Source organism: Cariama cristata, unplaced genomic scaffold (genome assembly GCF_000690535.1).
Source record: "Cariama cristata isolate BGI_N322 unplaced genomic scaffold, ASM69053v1 scaffold21332, whole genome shotgun sequence".
Taxonomy (NCBI): Eukaryota; Metazoa; Chordata; class Aves; order Cariamiformes; family Cariamidae; genus Cariama; species Cariama cristata.
Window position 1 is genome coordinate 2387 of NW_009604782.1, and position 16464 is coordinate 18850.

Here is a 16464-nt window from a genome sequence, read left to right on the forward strand (position 1 = left end):
GTTGAGATAAACAGTGGTGCTTTTTTATTTTCCTTTTTTTTGTCCCATGTAAAAGTATTGTGATCTCTTTTGGGAAACACACACAGGACATGATAAGCAGCCATACCTCAAAATCAGTGTTGACTTGGGATTTCATTACAATATGTCAGTATTGTGTGTTTCCCAAAAGAGATCACACAGGACATGATAAGCAGCCATACCTCAAAATCAGTGTTGACTTGGGATTTCATTACAATATGTCTCAGGATTTAGCCATACGAAATAAAAGTAATTTTAAAAGTGTAGACAATGTTAGTAATGTCTAGAATTATGTTTAACTTGTTTTGGTTTTTTTCTTTGTTTTATTCTTCCAGCCAAGCAAGTATGTCCATCTGAAAAAATTAGCTGTGGAGACTTAAGCAACAAATGTATCCCGTCATCCTGGAGATGTGATGGACAGAAGGATTGTGAAAGTGGTGTTGATGAGGCTGGTTGCACTCCTGGTGAGTTAGAGATGTTGTATATGGATTAAAGTATTACTCTAGAACTATAAAAGCCCTAGAGTGACTATTACAAATTGCATGACTTTTACTGCCGATAAATTCATTCACTCTACATTTGTAGTGCTAAGTAGTGAATTTTAGAAAAAGAGAGAGGAAAGAAGGATTCTCCAGTTGGAGCTGGCTGGAGAATATAAAGTGAACTCTGTGGAGAATTAAGTGTTCTTTTACTACTGTAGCAGAATACAGTTAGTCAGTTTGGAACATGATTACCAGGGTTAATACGCAGATGATGTGGTAAGGAGTTAAATAACTATGTCAAATCTTCCTCTGTCATAGCTCAGCAGCTTACTGCTGTGTCCTTCCTCCTTCAGAGCATAGCCCCGTAAACTGAGGCTAGCTTCTGCTGGAATATAGGAGATAGGCCTGGACATTTCTTTATTAATAGCTTGTTGGTTTCACTGGACAGAGAGAGAATGATACACTATTTACTGTAACTGTTTTAAATTCAGTCCCTAAATGGCCATTGCCTTTTATGTAGCCTTTCTCTGCTGAATGAAAGAGCTCTTTAATGGTGTTTTCCCTCTGTGAAAACTCCTACACTATGTAATCAAGCCATTTCTAAAACTGCCTTTTTGATAGACTAAACATATTTAGTTCTGTATGCTTCTTGTTGTCAAGTATTTTCTTTTGGATGAATGCTTGACTCATTTTTGTGGCTCCCTTTGCCATCCCAGCTGATTTTCCAACTTTGTTTTTATACAGACCACCAGAACTTAGGGAATATCAGTCTTACCAGTCTGTGCAGAAGTAAAATCACCTTTCTAACACTGTTCTTATATAACTCTGTTTGTTGTTATTTAATTCTTTGTGTGCAGAAAATCCCAGGCTATTAAGAAGCTATCTGATATTCTGTGTAGTTATTCACCTATCCGTCAATATTTCTGGTGTTGCACGTGATATCAGCAATGTTATTTTTACTTCCAGATTACTGGTGAATGGGTTGAATGATTACATGCAAGCACAAATTGGTGTTTCTTCATTTGAAAACTGAATTTTGGGCTCTAATACCTAGCCAGTTCATAATCCACGTTACATCTTTTAACTGAAGTTGTGTAATGAAATGTTTTATGTGAACATTTTGTAGCTCTGAGTAAAACACTGTGGATAAATCTATTTCTTTGCAGTCAGCTTTATCAAACAAAATCTTACCAAAGATTTTACTGTCTGAGCAAGCTGCTCCAGTGTTGAGCCACTCATTGTAAAAGTATTTTTCCTTTGTCACAACTTGTGCCCATTGCCTCTTCACTTTTTGCTGTGTACTTCTGGGAAGAGTTGACCTCCAGCTTTGCTGTATCAGCTCTTTAGATACTGGAAAATTGCAAGAAGATCTCCCTCTAACCTTCTCCAGGTTAACCAAACCCATTTTCCTCAGCCCCTCTTTGTATATCATGTGCTCTAGCACCATAACCATCTTGTTGGACTTCCACTGGACCCTCTCCAGGTCGTGAATGCCTTTCCTCTGCTGTCAGGTGGCACAAAACTGAATGTAGTATTTCAGATACAACCTAACAAGTACCAGCTAGGGGAGAATAACCACTTCCCTTAACCTGCTGGCCTTACTTTTGCTAACGAAACCCAGCATGTGGTTTGTTATGTGTGAAGCTCAGTGTGAAGGTTCAATGTGACTCACTAATTCAGTTAACTACAGATTAGACAAAAGTATTTCAAAGCACCTCCATTCCATATTGGACAGGACTCAGAGGGCCAGGGGTAACGGTGACAGGTTACTGTGCTTGTGCTGAGCTTGTGTGGCTCGCAAGGAAAAGGCATAGGTTGCCTTACCTTGCCTGCTGTTTCATGTGGAATTAAGTGCGTGTGCATGGACAATTCCTAAGTAATAAGTTATTATGATGTGTTAAGTTGGTGATGTGCTTAGACCCCTGGTCCTGTGTCCTTTAAGCTAGTGATGTTTTGGCAGTTTTCAAATGTCTTTTGTTTGTTTTCTGTATGAAACTCTTAGTGTTCTCTCTATAGCATATGCTTTTATTTTTCCCTTTGAATGGGAGGCTTGAATTAGAGACAAGTTCAGAAGATAATTGTAACTGCTCTTCAAAAAATTATTCTTTTCCCAATATGAGTTAGTGAAATTAGAACAATTTTTACACTACTGGCTGCCTCCGCTAATTTAATCCTGCTGCCGCTTGCACTAGTAGTTGTCGTCTCCTGGAATCTTTTATTTATAATAAAAGCTTACTTGAAATTGCTTTGAACTTCTTTTTTTCAAGGCTCTAGGTAACCCCCAAAATGAATGTAAATATGTTCTGAATGCCACATGATTTCAGCATAATGATGCTATTTATGGAATTAGAAATAGCTGAGTGTTTCTCTTCTGGATGTTTCAGCACCTCTAGTCTTGCTTATCTTCCATGTTTTTAGTGCACATGCAGGTTCTTAAAATGGAAATTTAATCCAAGGACAAATTACCATCTTCTGATGGTTGCTGGGTAACTCATGTAAAATGAATTTGTGATTTTCATTTCATTCCTTATGACTGAGTGTTGTCCCCACGTAGGCTGCCACCTCGGTGGGTGCACATTGGCAATCTCTGCCGAGGGGTTGCTGCTGAGTCTGAATGTGGGATGGGCTGTTCTCTGGCAAGAGGACCAGGCAGAAAGGCACTGACAGGCAAACCTGGAGCTTCCTGGGTGGGTGCAAACATCAAAAGCTTTCGGTCCTAAGATCTGTCGACTCAGCACCTTTCAGAGGCATTAAACTCACTTTGAGAAGGAAATAGGAGGCACTGCTGAATGGCTGTAGTGGGAGCGTTTTCGGTGAGGTTGGTTGTCAAATTAAGGTGTTCTCCTCATGGATGAGAACAAATGTGTTAGCCGTTTAAACTCTGAGAGCTTGTGGAGGATTGATAGCTATCCTCTCTTTTATCCAAATCTGATAAACCTCACTAAGCCTATCCACTGATACTCTGTTAACATTCCCATTTCTTCTCCGTTTAGAATCCTCCTTTATCCATTTTCATTTATCTCAGCAGCACACAGTATCCTGACAAAAAAAAAAAAAAAGGTGTGTTGCTAGGTTCAGACCTTTTCTTTTTTTTTTTAACTTCTGCACTCATGTTTTTGTTCTCATTTTGAAAGACGCTTCAGCACTGACTGTCACCTGCAGCCCCTTGGAGCAGGGCACCTTGTCATAGCTAAGGCTGCACCTCTCACATTGCTGACCAACTTGTCTATAAATGACACATCTTTCTGGATAAATGTTTGGAAGGGAGTTTTTTTGTGCTGAGGATAATTTCAATGGTGAGAGCCTGCATGTGCAATGAACAAGTGGAAGATGACCTGAAGATATCGGGAGTGAGGGAGTCCAGAAGAGAAAGCCGAAGCTCTTTCTAAATCCATGTTAATAAAGCTGTTACTTCAAGCTAATGTGATATTTTAAACATACTTTAACCACGGATACTCCTATTTCTTGATAGGAATAACTGGCTTTTAGTATTATAATTTTTCAAAAGGACTTAATATGGAGTTTATGAAGATTGCTTGAGCCTGCATTTCTGCATTGGTAATTTGTGCCACTGACAATATTGTGATGGTATCCAGATACAGGAGCAGGGCTTGGTTGTGCTGGGGCTGTGCAAGTGCAATGTTCACCGTCCAAGTTAAGGGAGGATCTACTGCAGGAGGGTATGGGAGAGGAAAACAATAATTCTGGATAGTAGAACATCCAAAACTGTAAGAACAATGCCAGTGTATTAAGGTTCTTCGTCCTGTGTCTGCTTCTGGCCTCCAACAACTTGCTTTTCTTGATGGATTTTTCTTCTCAGAATTATGTAATTGCTTTTTGAATCGATGTGAAATTTACCCAGCTTAGTCAGTGTAGACACTGACATGGCCAGCTGGAGAGAGAAAGCTGCTGTTCAGAAATTTGAAGGCAAAAGTATAGAATATGAATAAGAGAATCTTCTGTTTGGGTTGGGTTCTCCTTTGTGCTTTGTATCAGCCACGTCCTTGGTGCATCATCTTGCATGAATGAAGACAAACTGGTGCTCTGCATCCCTCTTAATTTGCTTTTGGTCACTCTTGAAGACTTGCTGTTTCGATTGGCACACTGTGATCTGAAAAAGGTTTATCACAGCAGTGCTCAGAATATCTTTCCTTCAAGGAAGGAGAGAATTTGCTGTCTTGTATGCTGTCCTTGTGTAACCCCTTTTAGACAAAGGGTTAGCTGCAGTTAGCAAGCTCTGGACTGCGTGCAGGTATGCTCTTAAAAAAAAAAAGCATCATCTCAAACAATGGATAGGTCAAATATTTCCAGATCCTCATCTCGCCCTGTACAATCCAGCCCTATAGAGAGCTAGCCTTAGGAGTAAGCAAAGCAGACTGTATTCATCTGGAATAAGGGTCCTGTTTGCCATGTCTGGAGTGAGAAACAACAACTTGATAGGTGAAATCCATTAAAATAAAAACTTCCACAGAGATGCGTAAACCAGCCTTTGTTGGCTTGTTAGGCTTGGTCTGGTACCAGTATTAGGAAAGCAGTTACTTTCGTCAGCAGTCCAGGCGCTGACCTGCTTGGAAGTCATTGTCAATGGATGGTAAGGCACTTTATTGTCTTTGTTGTTGTTGTTCATCCATGAACAAGGAGGAAAAATGGTGTGATTTTCACCCTGTGGAAGAACTTCCCAAGGAAGCAGTGAAAGCTGTGAATTATTTAACCTGCAGTGGATAAAGCACCAGTGATTAGGGATCCAGATTAGTATCTGCACAGGCTGTAATTGCACCCAGGATTAATTGCAGGTATTAATCCTTGCATGTAAGTGCCTGTCTGCCTAAATAATTTATTTCCAGCAGGTAGGTTTTAAGTCCACTGCTAACTTCCAGTGCACAATTTTTGAAAATGCAAATATCTGCCTTTTTAAAATAAAAGAGTATATGAAAAAAAAAAACACGTATTTTTCATTTCTTTGCAGCAGAAATAATTTGTGTCTTTACAATACTAAGTGTGTTGTAGTCATAGGTCAGGTTTAGACCTCTAAAATGGACATCAACAGTTAATAATGTAAGAGCAGTCTTGAGTTTGCTGGCTTGGAGGTGCTGGCATCCTCTTTCTTATTTCCCTGGTTGAGATTTTCTGCTCCCAGTGTACCTAACCTTTGTCACAATTGATTGGACAAGCTTAGGAGTACATTTACTGAGACTGAAAAGAGAAATTAAATATGAGAGACTATAATTAAAGCATCACAACTTGGGGTCAGTCTGGACTTTGCTAACTACTGCAGAACTTGTTAAATCTCTGCTAAGAGAGATACTAACCAGTGTTTTGTCAGATGCTCAGGAATACAGAGAGTGTTTCAGCATGGCTTTAGAACAGAAGAGCTGCCATCCTGTAACAGCTGAAATGGGCTTGAATCCTTTTATGCACACATCCCTTGTTCCTCCTGACAGGACTCTGGGATGCTGAACAGAGAGAGCAAGGCTCTGGCCCCATCTCTTCTGATCGTGTTACTGGTTCTCACCGAGGCCACTTCTTGCACCAAGTATGGAAATTGTATCTTGCAGATGAGGAATTGGAAGCATACAATTTTCCCCCTTCCTAATAGTCAGTGAAATGATGTGTTCATTGATATATTAATAGCATAATAAGCTATTTTCCCATACCATGATTTATTCTGCTTAACTGTAGTACAGAGACAGCGATCCATGGGAACTTGTGCAGGTAACAGACATACTTATACTGATCTCAGAAAGTTGTCCAAGGGTGAGAGCCAGGAATTCCTGCAGGAGTCTCATGACAGTGACAGCCTCACTACTGAGAGTATCTCCTTTTGGACCCTGGTCTTCCGGCTTTTCGTTGCTGACCGTGTATCTCAGAATTAGTTCTAGATTTTCAGCTCTATAATACAATATGCCAGATTAAATGTGAACAAACTGGGTTAAGTTTTTTTAATTAATAAGGGAAACAACAGTAAGCACAGTCTTACTCAGCTGTAAGCCACCTGTCCTTGCCATGGTAGCTCACAACCTTCACATTTCTATGGTATATATATCACTTACAAGATCCTCAGGGCAGGAGCTTTTCACTTGCTCTTTCCTGGCAAAGCTCCAGGCACATGTGTGATTCTCCATAAAAAGGAGCAGTGCCTAGAAGTGAGGGGTCCTTTTCTTGAAAGGTCCAAGTGCAGAAAACTTTCAGTCACCTCTTTCCAATGCCCTGCTCGATAGTCCTCACATCACCTGAGAACTATTGGCAGAAGGCAGAATTTAAAGCAGACTAAAGCTGGTCTGATCCCTCTAGCAGATCCACCTGGTGCTGAGCCAGCTGAAGTGGGGAAATTACAAAGCTGATTTAAAGCCACCTTCCTCCACACTGCTCCTGCACCTTTGCTCACATGAAGTGACCTTTCTGTTGACAGTTAAATTGGTTTATCATCTTTTATCATTGTCCTGTAGCAATAAGGAGCATCATGTCGTCTCACCATCATTTTCTTTTTCCTGCAGTATAAGGTACCTGTATTTTGCATCTGAGTCACACTTCCAGTGCTACCTATGGGGATTTGACCATACTGATTCTGTTCTTTCCAAATCTCCGCAGATCCTACTGAGAGCTACCAAGCTTTTTACTTGGTGATAATGTAGCACTGATTTTATCTTCCTTTGCAGCCTGATTAATATGTGCTTTCATCAAAATTACAAATTCTGTTCATTACCTTCATTAACAGGCTAGGTGCACAGTAATGTACTGTTCCTCAGTCAGCTCAGAGGGAAATCAAACTCAAAGGATGAGATTTTGCCATATATTCTGCCTGAGAAACCCAGCATTTTTAATGGGTTAAAGCCCGTAGTACTGCATTCATGCATGTAGAGGAAATACTTATCTACTATCACTATTCATGATTATTTCAGCATGTGATGAAAAGAGTCATGGCCAGCTTGAAATTCCCATCGTTTTATAGAAGGTAGCTGTAACTTGAGTACACTTGCCATGGTAGAGGAATCTACAATTATTTCCAAGAATCAAAAGAAAATGACTATAGATTTAACAAATGAAAGTCCTCCATAAATAAGATAAGGTAGCACAGCAATGATATCCTCTGGGCTTTACATGATGTTTAATTACTGGACAGCTGGAGGGATTAATGCTTGTGCATTATGCCCTGGCTCTCAGAAATTAAACATGTACAGCTGCCACTTTATCACTGCTTAAAGTATTAGAGCTCCTTCAAAAGCAGTAGTAATTGCAGAAAAATCCCCATTGTTATTTAGGAAAAATCTCAGCCTGTAATCATATTTGTCTTGAGTTCCTTCAGAACAAAACGGCCAAAAAAATGAGATTGGTAGTTACCTTTAATTGCACTCATACAGGAAAAATTAAGGTAGTTGCATTTTTAATATATTGGATGCTTGTTGTAATTAAATGTAAAATACTGCATGAACTTAAGTTAGAGGTAAGATAGTCATTGCGTAAGTCAAGAATTAAACCCTAAAGCCATTGGCTAAGCTGTACCAGAGCTCTACCTTCAGAAGGTTAGGGCAAAATGGCTTTGTTTTCCCTACTGCTGTCTCTTGAGCTTAGGTTTAAAAATGAGCAGGCACATGTAATGTTCTTCAGACGGAGTTTCCCAGTACTGAGTGGTGCCTTGCTCATGAAGGCAGGCTTTGCTGGTAGCCTCTCACCTTTGCTCTGTGCCGATCTCTCAGTTACAGATAAATTGTCTATATTGGTAAGTTCCATGAATAATTTATCCTTTAAAGCATAATAGATGAAAACACAAATGCAAACAAGACAATTTAGGTTTTGGTACTTTTACAATGTTTCCTTGAAGGGTAGGCTAGGAAAAAAGAGTGGATGCAAAGAACACACTGCAAGCACCCTCTCACAGACACACAAGTCCTACACACCCCAAATGATAATTTTTCACAGAGTTGTGGAAGAGTGGTATGAAAGAACTGGTTTTATACAAATATTTGTGGATAATTAAAATGGAAGGCTAATACTGCTGGACTGCATGTTACCTGTGCACACACAAAAGCTTTGTCCAGCTACTCTTTCTGTACTTTAGCTGGAGAAGTTGTCTCTGATTTTTCTTTCCAATCTCACGTGTCATAGTGTCAGAGGAGCAAAAATTAGCCTCTAGTTATATTTATCTTCTGGGCAGTCTGTCTTTCAACAGTTAGAGCTCTTGGGGTTGAAATAGCTAAGAAATTGCATCTCTTATTGCCAAATGTGATTGTACTTCATGTCCCTGAAGTGCTTTCTTCATAAGAATGAAGCTATAATTCTGAGCCTATTCATCCAAAAAGCAAGAATCTGTTTAGTTTTATTAAGGGAAATCTGCTGTAGCTGTCAGTGCCAACAATCGTGTTACGATGGCAGATACGTGGGTAGGAGTTCCATCCTTCAGTGGCCATGGGTATGTATGCGTTACATTAATTAACGAGTGCTTCACAGTTGCACTTCCTGAGCATATGATCTGAAGACTGAATCAAAATCAGTTAGCATGAACTCTGTACAGTCCTACGCAGGAGAGGTCCGCGTAATGTTTGATGCAAAAGCCAAAAAAAAGCTGGTTTATGAGTCATGTTAATGGATAACTTTCAGATGTTGTTTTATCTTAGTGACTGAAATACACTACTTTTAACAGAGGGAGATACAATGGTTGGATTAACTTTGCTTATATTTTGCAAATAGATTTGTTTATTTGATAAAATATAACTAGGAAGGTTTAGCTCACAATAAAATACACTTCAATACACTTCTTTTTTCTAACAAGTTTAAAATAATTGCTCATGTTGTACAATTGATTCTTCATCTCAACCCAAATCCAGCAAAGCTATTTCAAAGCTGTAGAAACTGAAAGGCAAATCCTAATGCTATAGAAATCTTGCTACTATTACAGTGAGCGCAGTTAGCACACGACTCTTACACTTCTAATTGCAGCAAGAGTCACTCACTGCTTAATTTTTCCATTTGAATAGAAAATCTAAGACATTTTTTCTAAAAATGATTGCCATTCTTTTGTGGAATTGTGGGTACATTATGTGGGTATGTTGTTTACATCAAATAATAGCTGTGCAACCTGGTCTAGTGGAACATGTCCCTGCCCATGGCTGGGGGGTTGGAACTAGATGATCCTTAAGGTCCTTTCTAATGAAACCATTCTATGATTCTAATATCACATAACTGAAAATAATTAGGGGCTGGTTGTTTCCTGAAAAATCTGTCAATCTCTGCCCCTCCCAAAACCACCACAGTGGTCTTGTCTTTATAGACTTGGTCAATATAGTGTGAGCTTATATTCATGACTTTGAATCTGACTACACTGAGTTCTGTGAATTGTCCCATTGTATCCTCGATGCTTCTATTTTAAGGTACTCTTCCCTTCAGATCAGTTGCCTTGCAAACTGTTTCATTTCAAAAGCATCTTTTTAACTGTTACTGAACCTACATTCAAACTCACTTTGGATGGCTTTTCCTAGAGAAATATGAGAGAGGGGTAAACTGAGGGGGTGAGATACGACAACTTTCAGTGTTTCCTTGTTTTGTTTGTGGTCCAGAAGAGTTAATAGTGCCGTAAATGCAAAGAATATTTAAGTCTAATAGTGAAACAAACTGCAATAAGAACTGTCTCCTCTTACAGAGAATTCCCATCAAGCAAAGTAAGTTAGTGGAAGTGGAGATTTTATGGGGGAGTGACCTCATTGCATGCAAGGTGAGCACTGCTTTGTCCCTCATTACTCAGCTGAGTTAAAACCTGTGAGTCCTTGGCTGCTGTAGCTGTCAGATTATCGTGTTGAAGCCAGGCTCTTCTCTCTTCTTTACATGTTTGGTCCATTGGTTCAGAAACGTATCCTGAGGGTGGCTAATGTGGCTTTGGTTTGCTTTGTTTTTCACAGATAGGCCTGTGCAGTGATTCAATCAGCGAAGAATTTTACCTAAGAATTATGATTTTTTTCTTTCTCTATGAGTGCTTTTGAGGTGTGCATAGTTTTCATGACGTGTGAGTAGCTGCACAAGTGTTAGCAGTACATGTAGCTTTGTAATGTCAGTTGCTGCTCCCTTGTTTCTTATCTGCATTCAATAAAGTATTGTAGATTGTTACAGACCCTCAGGATTCCCTTCTTAGTTATACAGTGTAAAAGACTTGGTTGATTCTGGTGGAACAGTCGGTTTCCCAGCTGGTTAAACTGGTGCCGTCCCTGTGCTTGGGAATGTGTGGCTAAGGAGGAAGTGGCAGGCCAGCGACATAGCTGTGGACCAACACATGCGGGTTTGAATTCTTTGCCTTTCCCAGTCAGAAAAAAACATGGAACTTGCACATTTTCTGAGAATAAAACAATTTGTGCCATCATTTGCCAATGTGACTAAAGTGTAGCTTTTAAGATCCTGATGAAATCTCTCTCCTGAGCTGAACATATGAAACCAGAAAGCATTGGAGAAAACAGGCAGGTATAACAAGGCAGTTCACGTCTCTGTACTAGCAAATGAGCACGGAGTGGCAGTCTGCCCGATAGATGTAAGGTGAGATCTATGGAGTAGGCTTTTCCTGGCAAAGTGTCTGCAATGGCAAAATTAACTCCTGGTCATGCAGAAAGTTCTGTGCAGGCAATCCTCATAACCACAGGGAGTCCTGCTGTGAATCCAAGAGGTCTGCATATGCAGTAATGTGGGTTTTGTGTGTACTCTACAGGATCAAGGCCCTGTTCAGTAGTGCTCTGTTCTGAGTGCTGGAAGAACATTTATATATTCCTCAGAAATACAGAATTTTGTGTGATAACGTTAGAGCAGCTGTTAGTTTCATGGATATTGTCAGATGTTTCCAAGGGATTTGCCAAATTGGTGTAATTTGTAAAATTGCCATTTTAATAAGCAAGTCGTGTCTGTGGGACTAGGAGTGAGCTTGTCCTGTACAGGTTCCAATTTTCAAAGTCAGAAATGAAACCCACTAAACACATCCCAGCATATTTTTTTTGCGTTTAAATTTTGGCGAGTACCAAACATCTCCAGTCTGATTCAGCTGATGATATTTCAAACAAAATATAAAAGAATAATAATAATGTCTTTATCCCCACAAGATCCTCATGGGGTATCTTGGATTTTAGCACAAAGCAGCACAGTATCAACCTTGGGCATTCTGACCATCTTTTTTTTTCCCAGGCTGCTTTATTTTACCTCTAAACCCTCTACACTGGACTTGCTTTTTCTTATTTTGAGGCCAGTTTCAGTCATTTAACCAAAAGAACCTGTGATAAACTTCCTAACACTTTTCTGGTATGAAGTGAAATTGAGGAGACTGCAAGTATGAGTTAGCAACCTTGTTGCACATAAGTAAGATTAAAGACAGGGAAGAAATTCAGAGTGTGCATACTTTTTGTATGTAAGCTACTTCTCTCCATAAACTGTGGGGTCATAATTAATTCTATTTTCAGAAAATTAAATCACTTTGAATGAATATATGAGTCTCAGGAAATATATTCTACATCAGTAAATACATTTTTGAACCAACTATTATTTATCAGCAGGGGCTTTGGCATCTGGTTGCTCCATTATAATTAACTAATACTATGCAAATACTGCTGCAGAGAATGGAAAAATAACTCATTTGTGTTTGAGGGGAGCAGTGTGGTAAAGGCAGTGAGCGCATGCAAATATTCATTTGCAAGAGTGCATGAGATGGCTCCTTAGCTACATTAGTGATTTGAACAATATCAAGAATTACTATTCCTTCTGCAGTCTTCATCTATATGGGCTTTTCGATATCAATCACCATAGCAACAGCCACTGTTAGTAGTGAGACTGCAATTCAGCTGCATTATTCCCTCCATGGGAGGCCTGTCATTTTTTCAGAGCAATGCTCTTCAAGGTCATCTTCATTTACCTCCATCTTTCTTGCTGTCCTTCCTGGAGGGCAGCTTTCCCTGGGAACCTTGTCCTTCTAGGCATGAATCCATGCTTTAAAGACTGGTGTTTGACCGAAGATCTGTATGAAATACTCAGATATTTGGTAAGCACACCAATTGTCTGCAGACAAAACAAATAATTTAGTTACATTTAAGCCTGAAAATAAATACTAATTAAATAAAACTAACATGATGATAGCATTGGTAACTGGCCTGGGAGTTCCAACTTAATTTAGCCTGTCTGGACTCTGTGACCTCCTTATCTATGATCCAGCTCAGAGATTAATTTATGTGGGCTGTGGTAGCTGGGTTTGCACTTCACGCTGAATACCTGGGCAGATGGAGCTCAGGCGTTCCACTCCTGCTCAGATCCTAAACCTCACAGCTTAGGAGAGTTTCTGAAGTCCACCAGCCTCCTGGCAGTGTTGAAGCGGTGATAAATCAACAGCAGATCTCTCCCTCCCTAATGCAGATGTTAGTATGCGCAAATCATCCTTTGCCTTCTTTAGAAGATCCATTATCAGATTTAAGCAAACAAATTTTGACCCACGCTTTTTTTTAAGTTGCTTTGGGGAGGGTGTCAGAAAAATGCAGTGTAATAACTCATCTTATTTTCTTGTCTTCAGCATCAGTAATTGCTGTTATCTGCTTTACCACAACTTTTACCAAATAATTATCTTTCTTTAAGCCATTCATGTAATTTCAAGTGGAACTGACTTTTTTGGAGGAGAGAGATGAATTAAATATCTGACTCTTACTGAAAAGCTAGAAAATCTTTAATTAAAGATTAGCAGTGGCAGCAGTTATAGTCCATTGTACATAATTCCCAGCTCCTATTAATGATGGCTATCCTGTTTATTTTATATTTTGAGTTTTATCCAGATTTGAAGTTCCATGCTTGGTAGAGGTGTCCGTTGTAGAAATGTTGTTATGTACAAATATATATTTTTGAAATTACAGTTCTCAAAGAGTGCCCTGTATCTTTAGAGCGTTCTACTTTTCTCTGTAAGCACTTAAAAAGCATGTGATAGAATTAGCTTAATTTTTTAGTGCAGTGCCTGAGCTAAGATTGTCCCTGCTGCACCAGACCACTCACTAAAGCCTCCGGTTAAATCCTGGCTCCAGGCAAACGAGAACCAGCCGGTACTGAAACACTAACTCCACAACTGCAATCTCTCTCCTCTTTTTCTTTTCTTTTTTTTTTTTTTTTAACTTCCTCTACCCAAAGAGTGCTTCTGCTCCACTCTCCTCAAGAGATGTGACAAGACTGCAGCTGGAAGCTGTGAGGAAAAACTGTGATAGTTGTGCTCCATGTATTGGCATGTATACAAGGCAGAAATTAATGCAGAACACCTCTGGTATATATTGTCTATAGGCCAAAGCACATGTACACTATCATTTAGATGTGATATTTTGCTTCCTAAAACTGTGAAGAATCTTAACACGGATTACAGTACTCTACAAAACTGCTTTTGTAATTATGCTTGTTTACTGCTTTGAATCTTGTTGGTTAAGCACTTCTTGACAAACATTTCCAAGATTTCTGCTGGGATCACTTAATATTTGAAGTAGGTTTTGCAACTTAGAGTATGACATTTATAATTTCTTTGGCACTAAGGAAAGCAAGCTAATATTTGTTTCCTTTGTTTTGCACAAATAAGCTTACAATAGGACAAGGAGAAAAATCAGAGAATTCAAAAAAATTGCTCAAGTCAAAGTAAAAGTACCCTAGTGATCATTTAATTACTATTCACACAGTTTCTATTGAAATACTCTGGAGGCAGTGAAATGCTGTAGTGATGGGACTACCTAGGTACCCTGACAGATTTATGAAAGGAGATGTGAAGTAAACTGTTCCTGAGACTTTACTTCCCCAGCCCTGTCTCTCCAGGTGCTACGTAAGATAATTTGTACTGCTGCTCTTTACTAGGTTCTTCAAACCATGCAGCAGGGACCCCGAAGAGCAGGAGCGTGCTGGCTCTTGCCTAGGTGCAGAGGGACGTAAGCAGCTTTTCTCCTCTGTTGCCTGTTTGTGGCAGAGCAAGCCCCTGAGTGGCTGGAAGCTGCAGCCTTTGCTTTATCCTGGCATGCCTTACGGATTTTAGCTGTCAGAGAGGATAATGGAAGGGTGAGAGTATATTGGGACGTTATCTGCCTTCCCGTGGCCAGCAGGAGAGCCAGCTGCACGTGGAGACGGAGGTCTCTGCTAGAGACATGTGTGACCCAGAAGGAACTGTCCCATTTGAGCTGGCCTGAAGATGATCATCAGGTCTGTAAATTAAGAAAAAGGCATTTTTATTTCTTGAGTTTACCAGGAGGTGCCTAGAGCAGCCTTCTGTAGTGAGGGACCGTGTGCTCCCATTTGGCACTGCCACTGGCTTGCTAGTGCACGCACTGCAGTGGCCCCAGTGACAGCTCTGGTGGCTGTCCAGCGGCGGCCGCCTCATGGCACAGTGGTAGCAGCCCTTCAGTCTTAGTGGTTGTCCCAGCAGCACATGGCTGCTGTAATTGCAGGCAGGAAGACCTGAGCACAAGGAGCTGCTCTCCTGCCTCCTAGGCCTTGTCCCAGTGCAGGTGATGCCCTGTCAGTGCTGGTGCCGCTGCCCCTGGCTTTAGCTGTGCGAATGAGTTGCGGAGATTGATCTCCACCTAAGGACTGCGGTGGTAGGACGGGGGAGTTAGCACCAGCCAGGCTGCTGGGCTTGTTCAGTGGAGGGAGAACTTGTAGTCTCCAGTGCTGTCATCACACTAACTTTAATTTTTAAAAAGAAATAAAATAATCATGACCATGCGATTTTTCTAGCTAGTAATTCACAAGCTTCACTGAGAAAGTCCTCATGAGAGGTTACAAAAGCTGAACTGCTTCTATTTTCTGGCTGCAATTATCAGTAATTTTGTATCTGTACTGGGATTTGTAGGTGCAGAGGAGGAGGTTTTGTGCAGACTTCCATTGTCTGTATCCCACACATATGTTTGTCAGTCGCTAATTTGCCAATGCAGCAGATTTCTGAAGAGAAATGCGTACAGACAGAAGGAGGGGTGGAGGTGGGACCAGGAAAATAACGAGGGGAAAAAGATGGACTCATTGCAGTTGGGGGAAAGGAAATTAATGCACATTTGGAGCGTGCAGATCATTACAACCTTGCCCAAAAATTAGGAATCAAAGGAGTATGCAAAATTTTGCTTACTGATCTACTTCTGAAATTCATCAAAATAATGCCAGAAAAGCAGTTTCTTCTTCTCAGCCTTGGTCTGTTACAGAAAATGTACATAGCCCTAGAAATATTCCTGTTTCTCACTTCCTTTTTTAAATAGATTGGAAGATTATAACTGTTACCTTAAATTTCCACTTGGCAGTTCCATATTATGCATCATCTGAAGAGAGTGTTAGGTTATACAGCTGTGTACTGATCAGTAAGGTTAACAGATTATTTTATTTCTAGTTATGGGATAACGATAGAAAAGTATGCTTAATGAAGAAAAAGAGCAGAATTTGGGTGAAAACTGGAGCATTTTAATTGTCTGAATTCTGCCATGCAAAACGGGGGTTTTTTAGATGTTTCTCCACCAGACTGCTCATATTTTAGGTCCATATGAGAAGGATTCATCTCCTAATATTAGTTGTCTGATCTCAGTTCCCTCTGTTTGGAGAGGAGAAATATTAGCCCCCCAAGGGACAGTTCTTATCCCAAGGTAAGTGGCAGGAAGTTAAACGGGGGGTTTTTAGATGTTTCTCCACCAGACTGTGCTCATATTTTAGGTCCATATGAGAAGGAGTCATCTCCTAATATTAGTTGTCTGATCTCAGTTCCCTCTGTTTGGAGAGGAGAAATATTAGCCCCCCAAGGGACAGTTCTTATCCCAAGGTAAGTGGCAGGAAGTTGCCTGTTGAGGACATCTCTCTATATCCAAAATACACTACCGAGTACAGAAGGAGCCTGAGCAACCTGCCTGCACGAGGTGGTACTTTTGGTGTCTTAACACTAGGTGCGCCTTTGGTGACCACACTCTGTTGCATTTAATTATTGGTGTCAAGTTGGGCACACACCAGTGTGCAGCTGCGATTCTCT

The 16464-nt window shown here is 40.2% G+C and overlaps 1 protein-coding gene across 1 annotated transcript in view; it reads left to right on the top strand.

The window, feature by feature from the left end:
- Positions 1-353: 353 nt before the first annotated feature.
- The window catches only part of LRP8 (low density lipoprotein receptor-related protein 8, apolipoprotein e receptor), a gene marked incomplete at its 5' end in the record, with an annotated part of 43923 nt that continues 27812 nt past the window's right edge, over positions 354-16464 (top strand). The window contains one exon of the mRNA XM_009695749.1: positions 354-482. Within this exon, the coding sequence (XP_009694051.1) occupies positions 354-482 (129 nt within the window). The remainder of the gene's footprint in view (positions 483-16464) is intronic.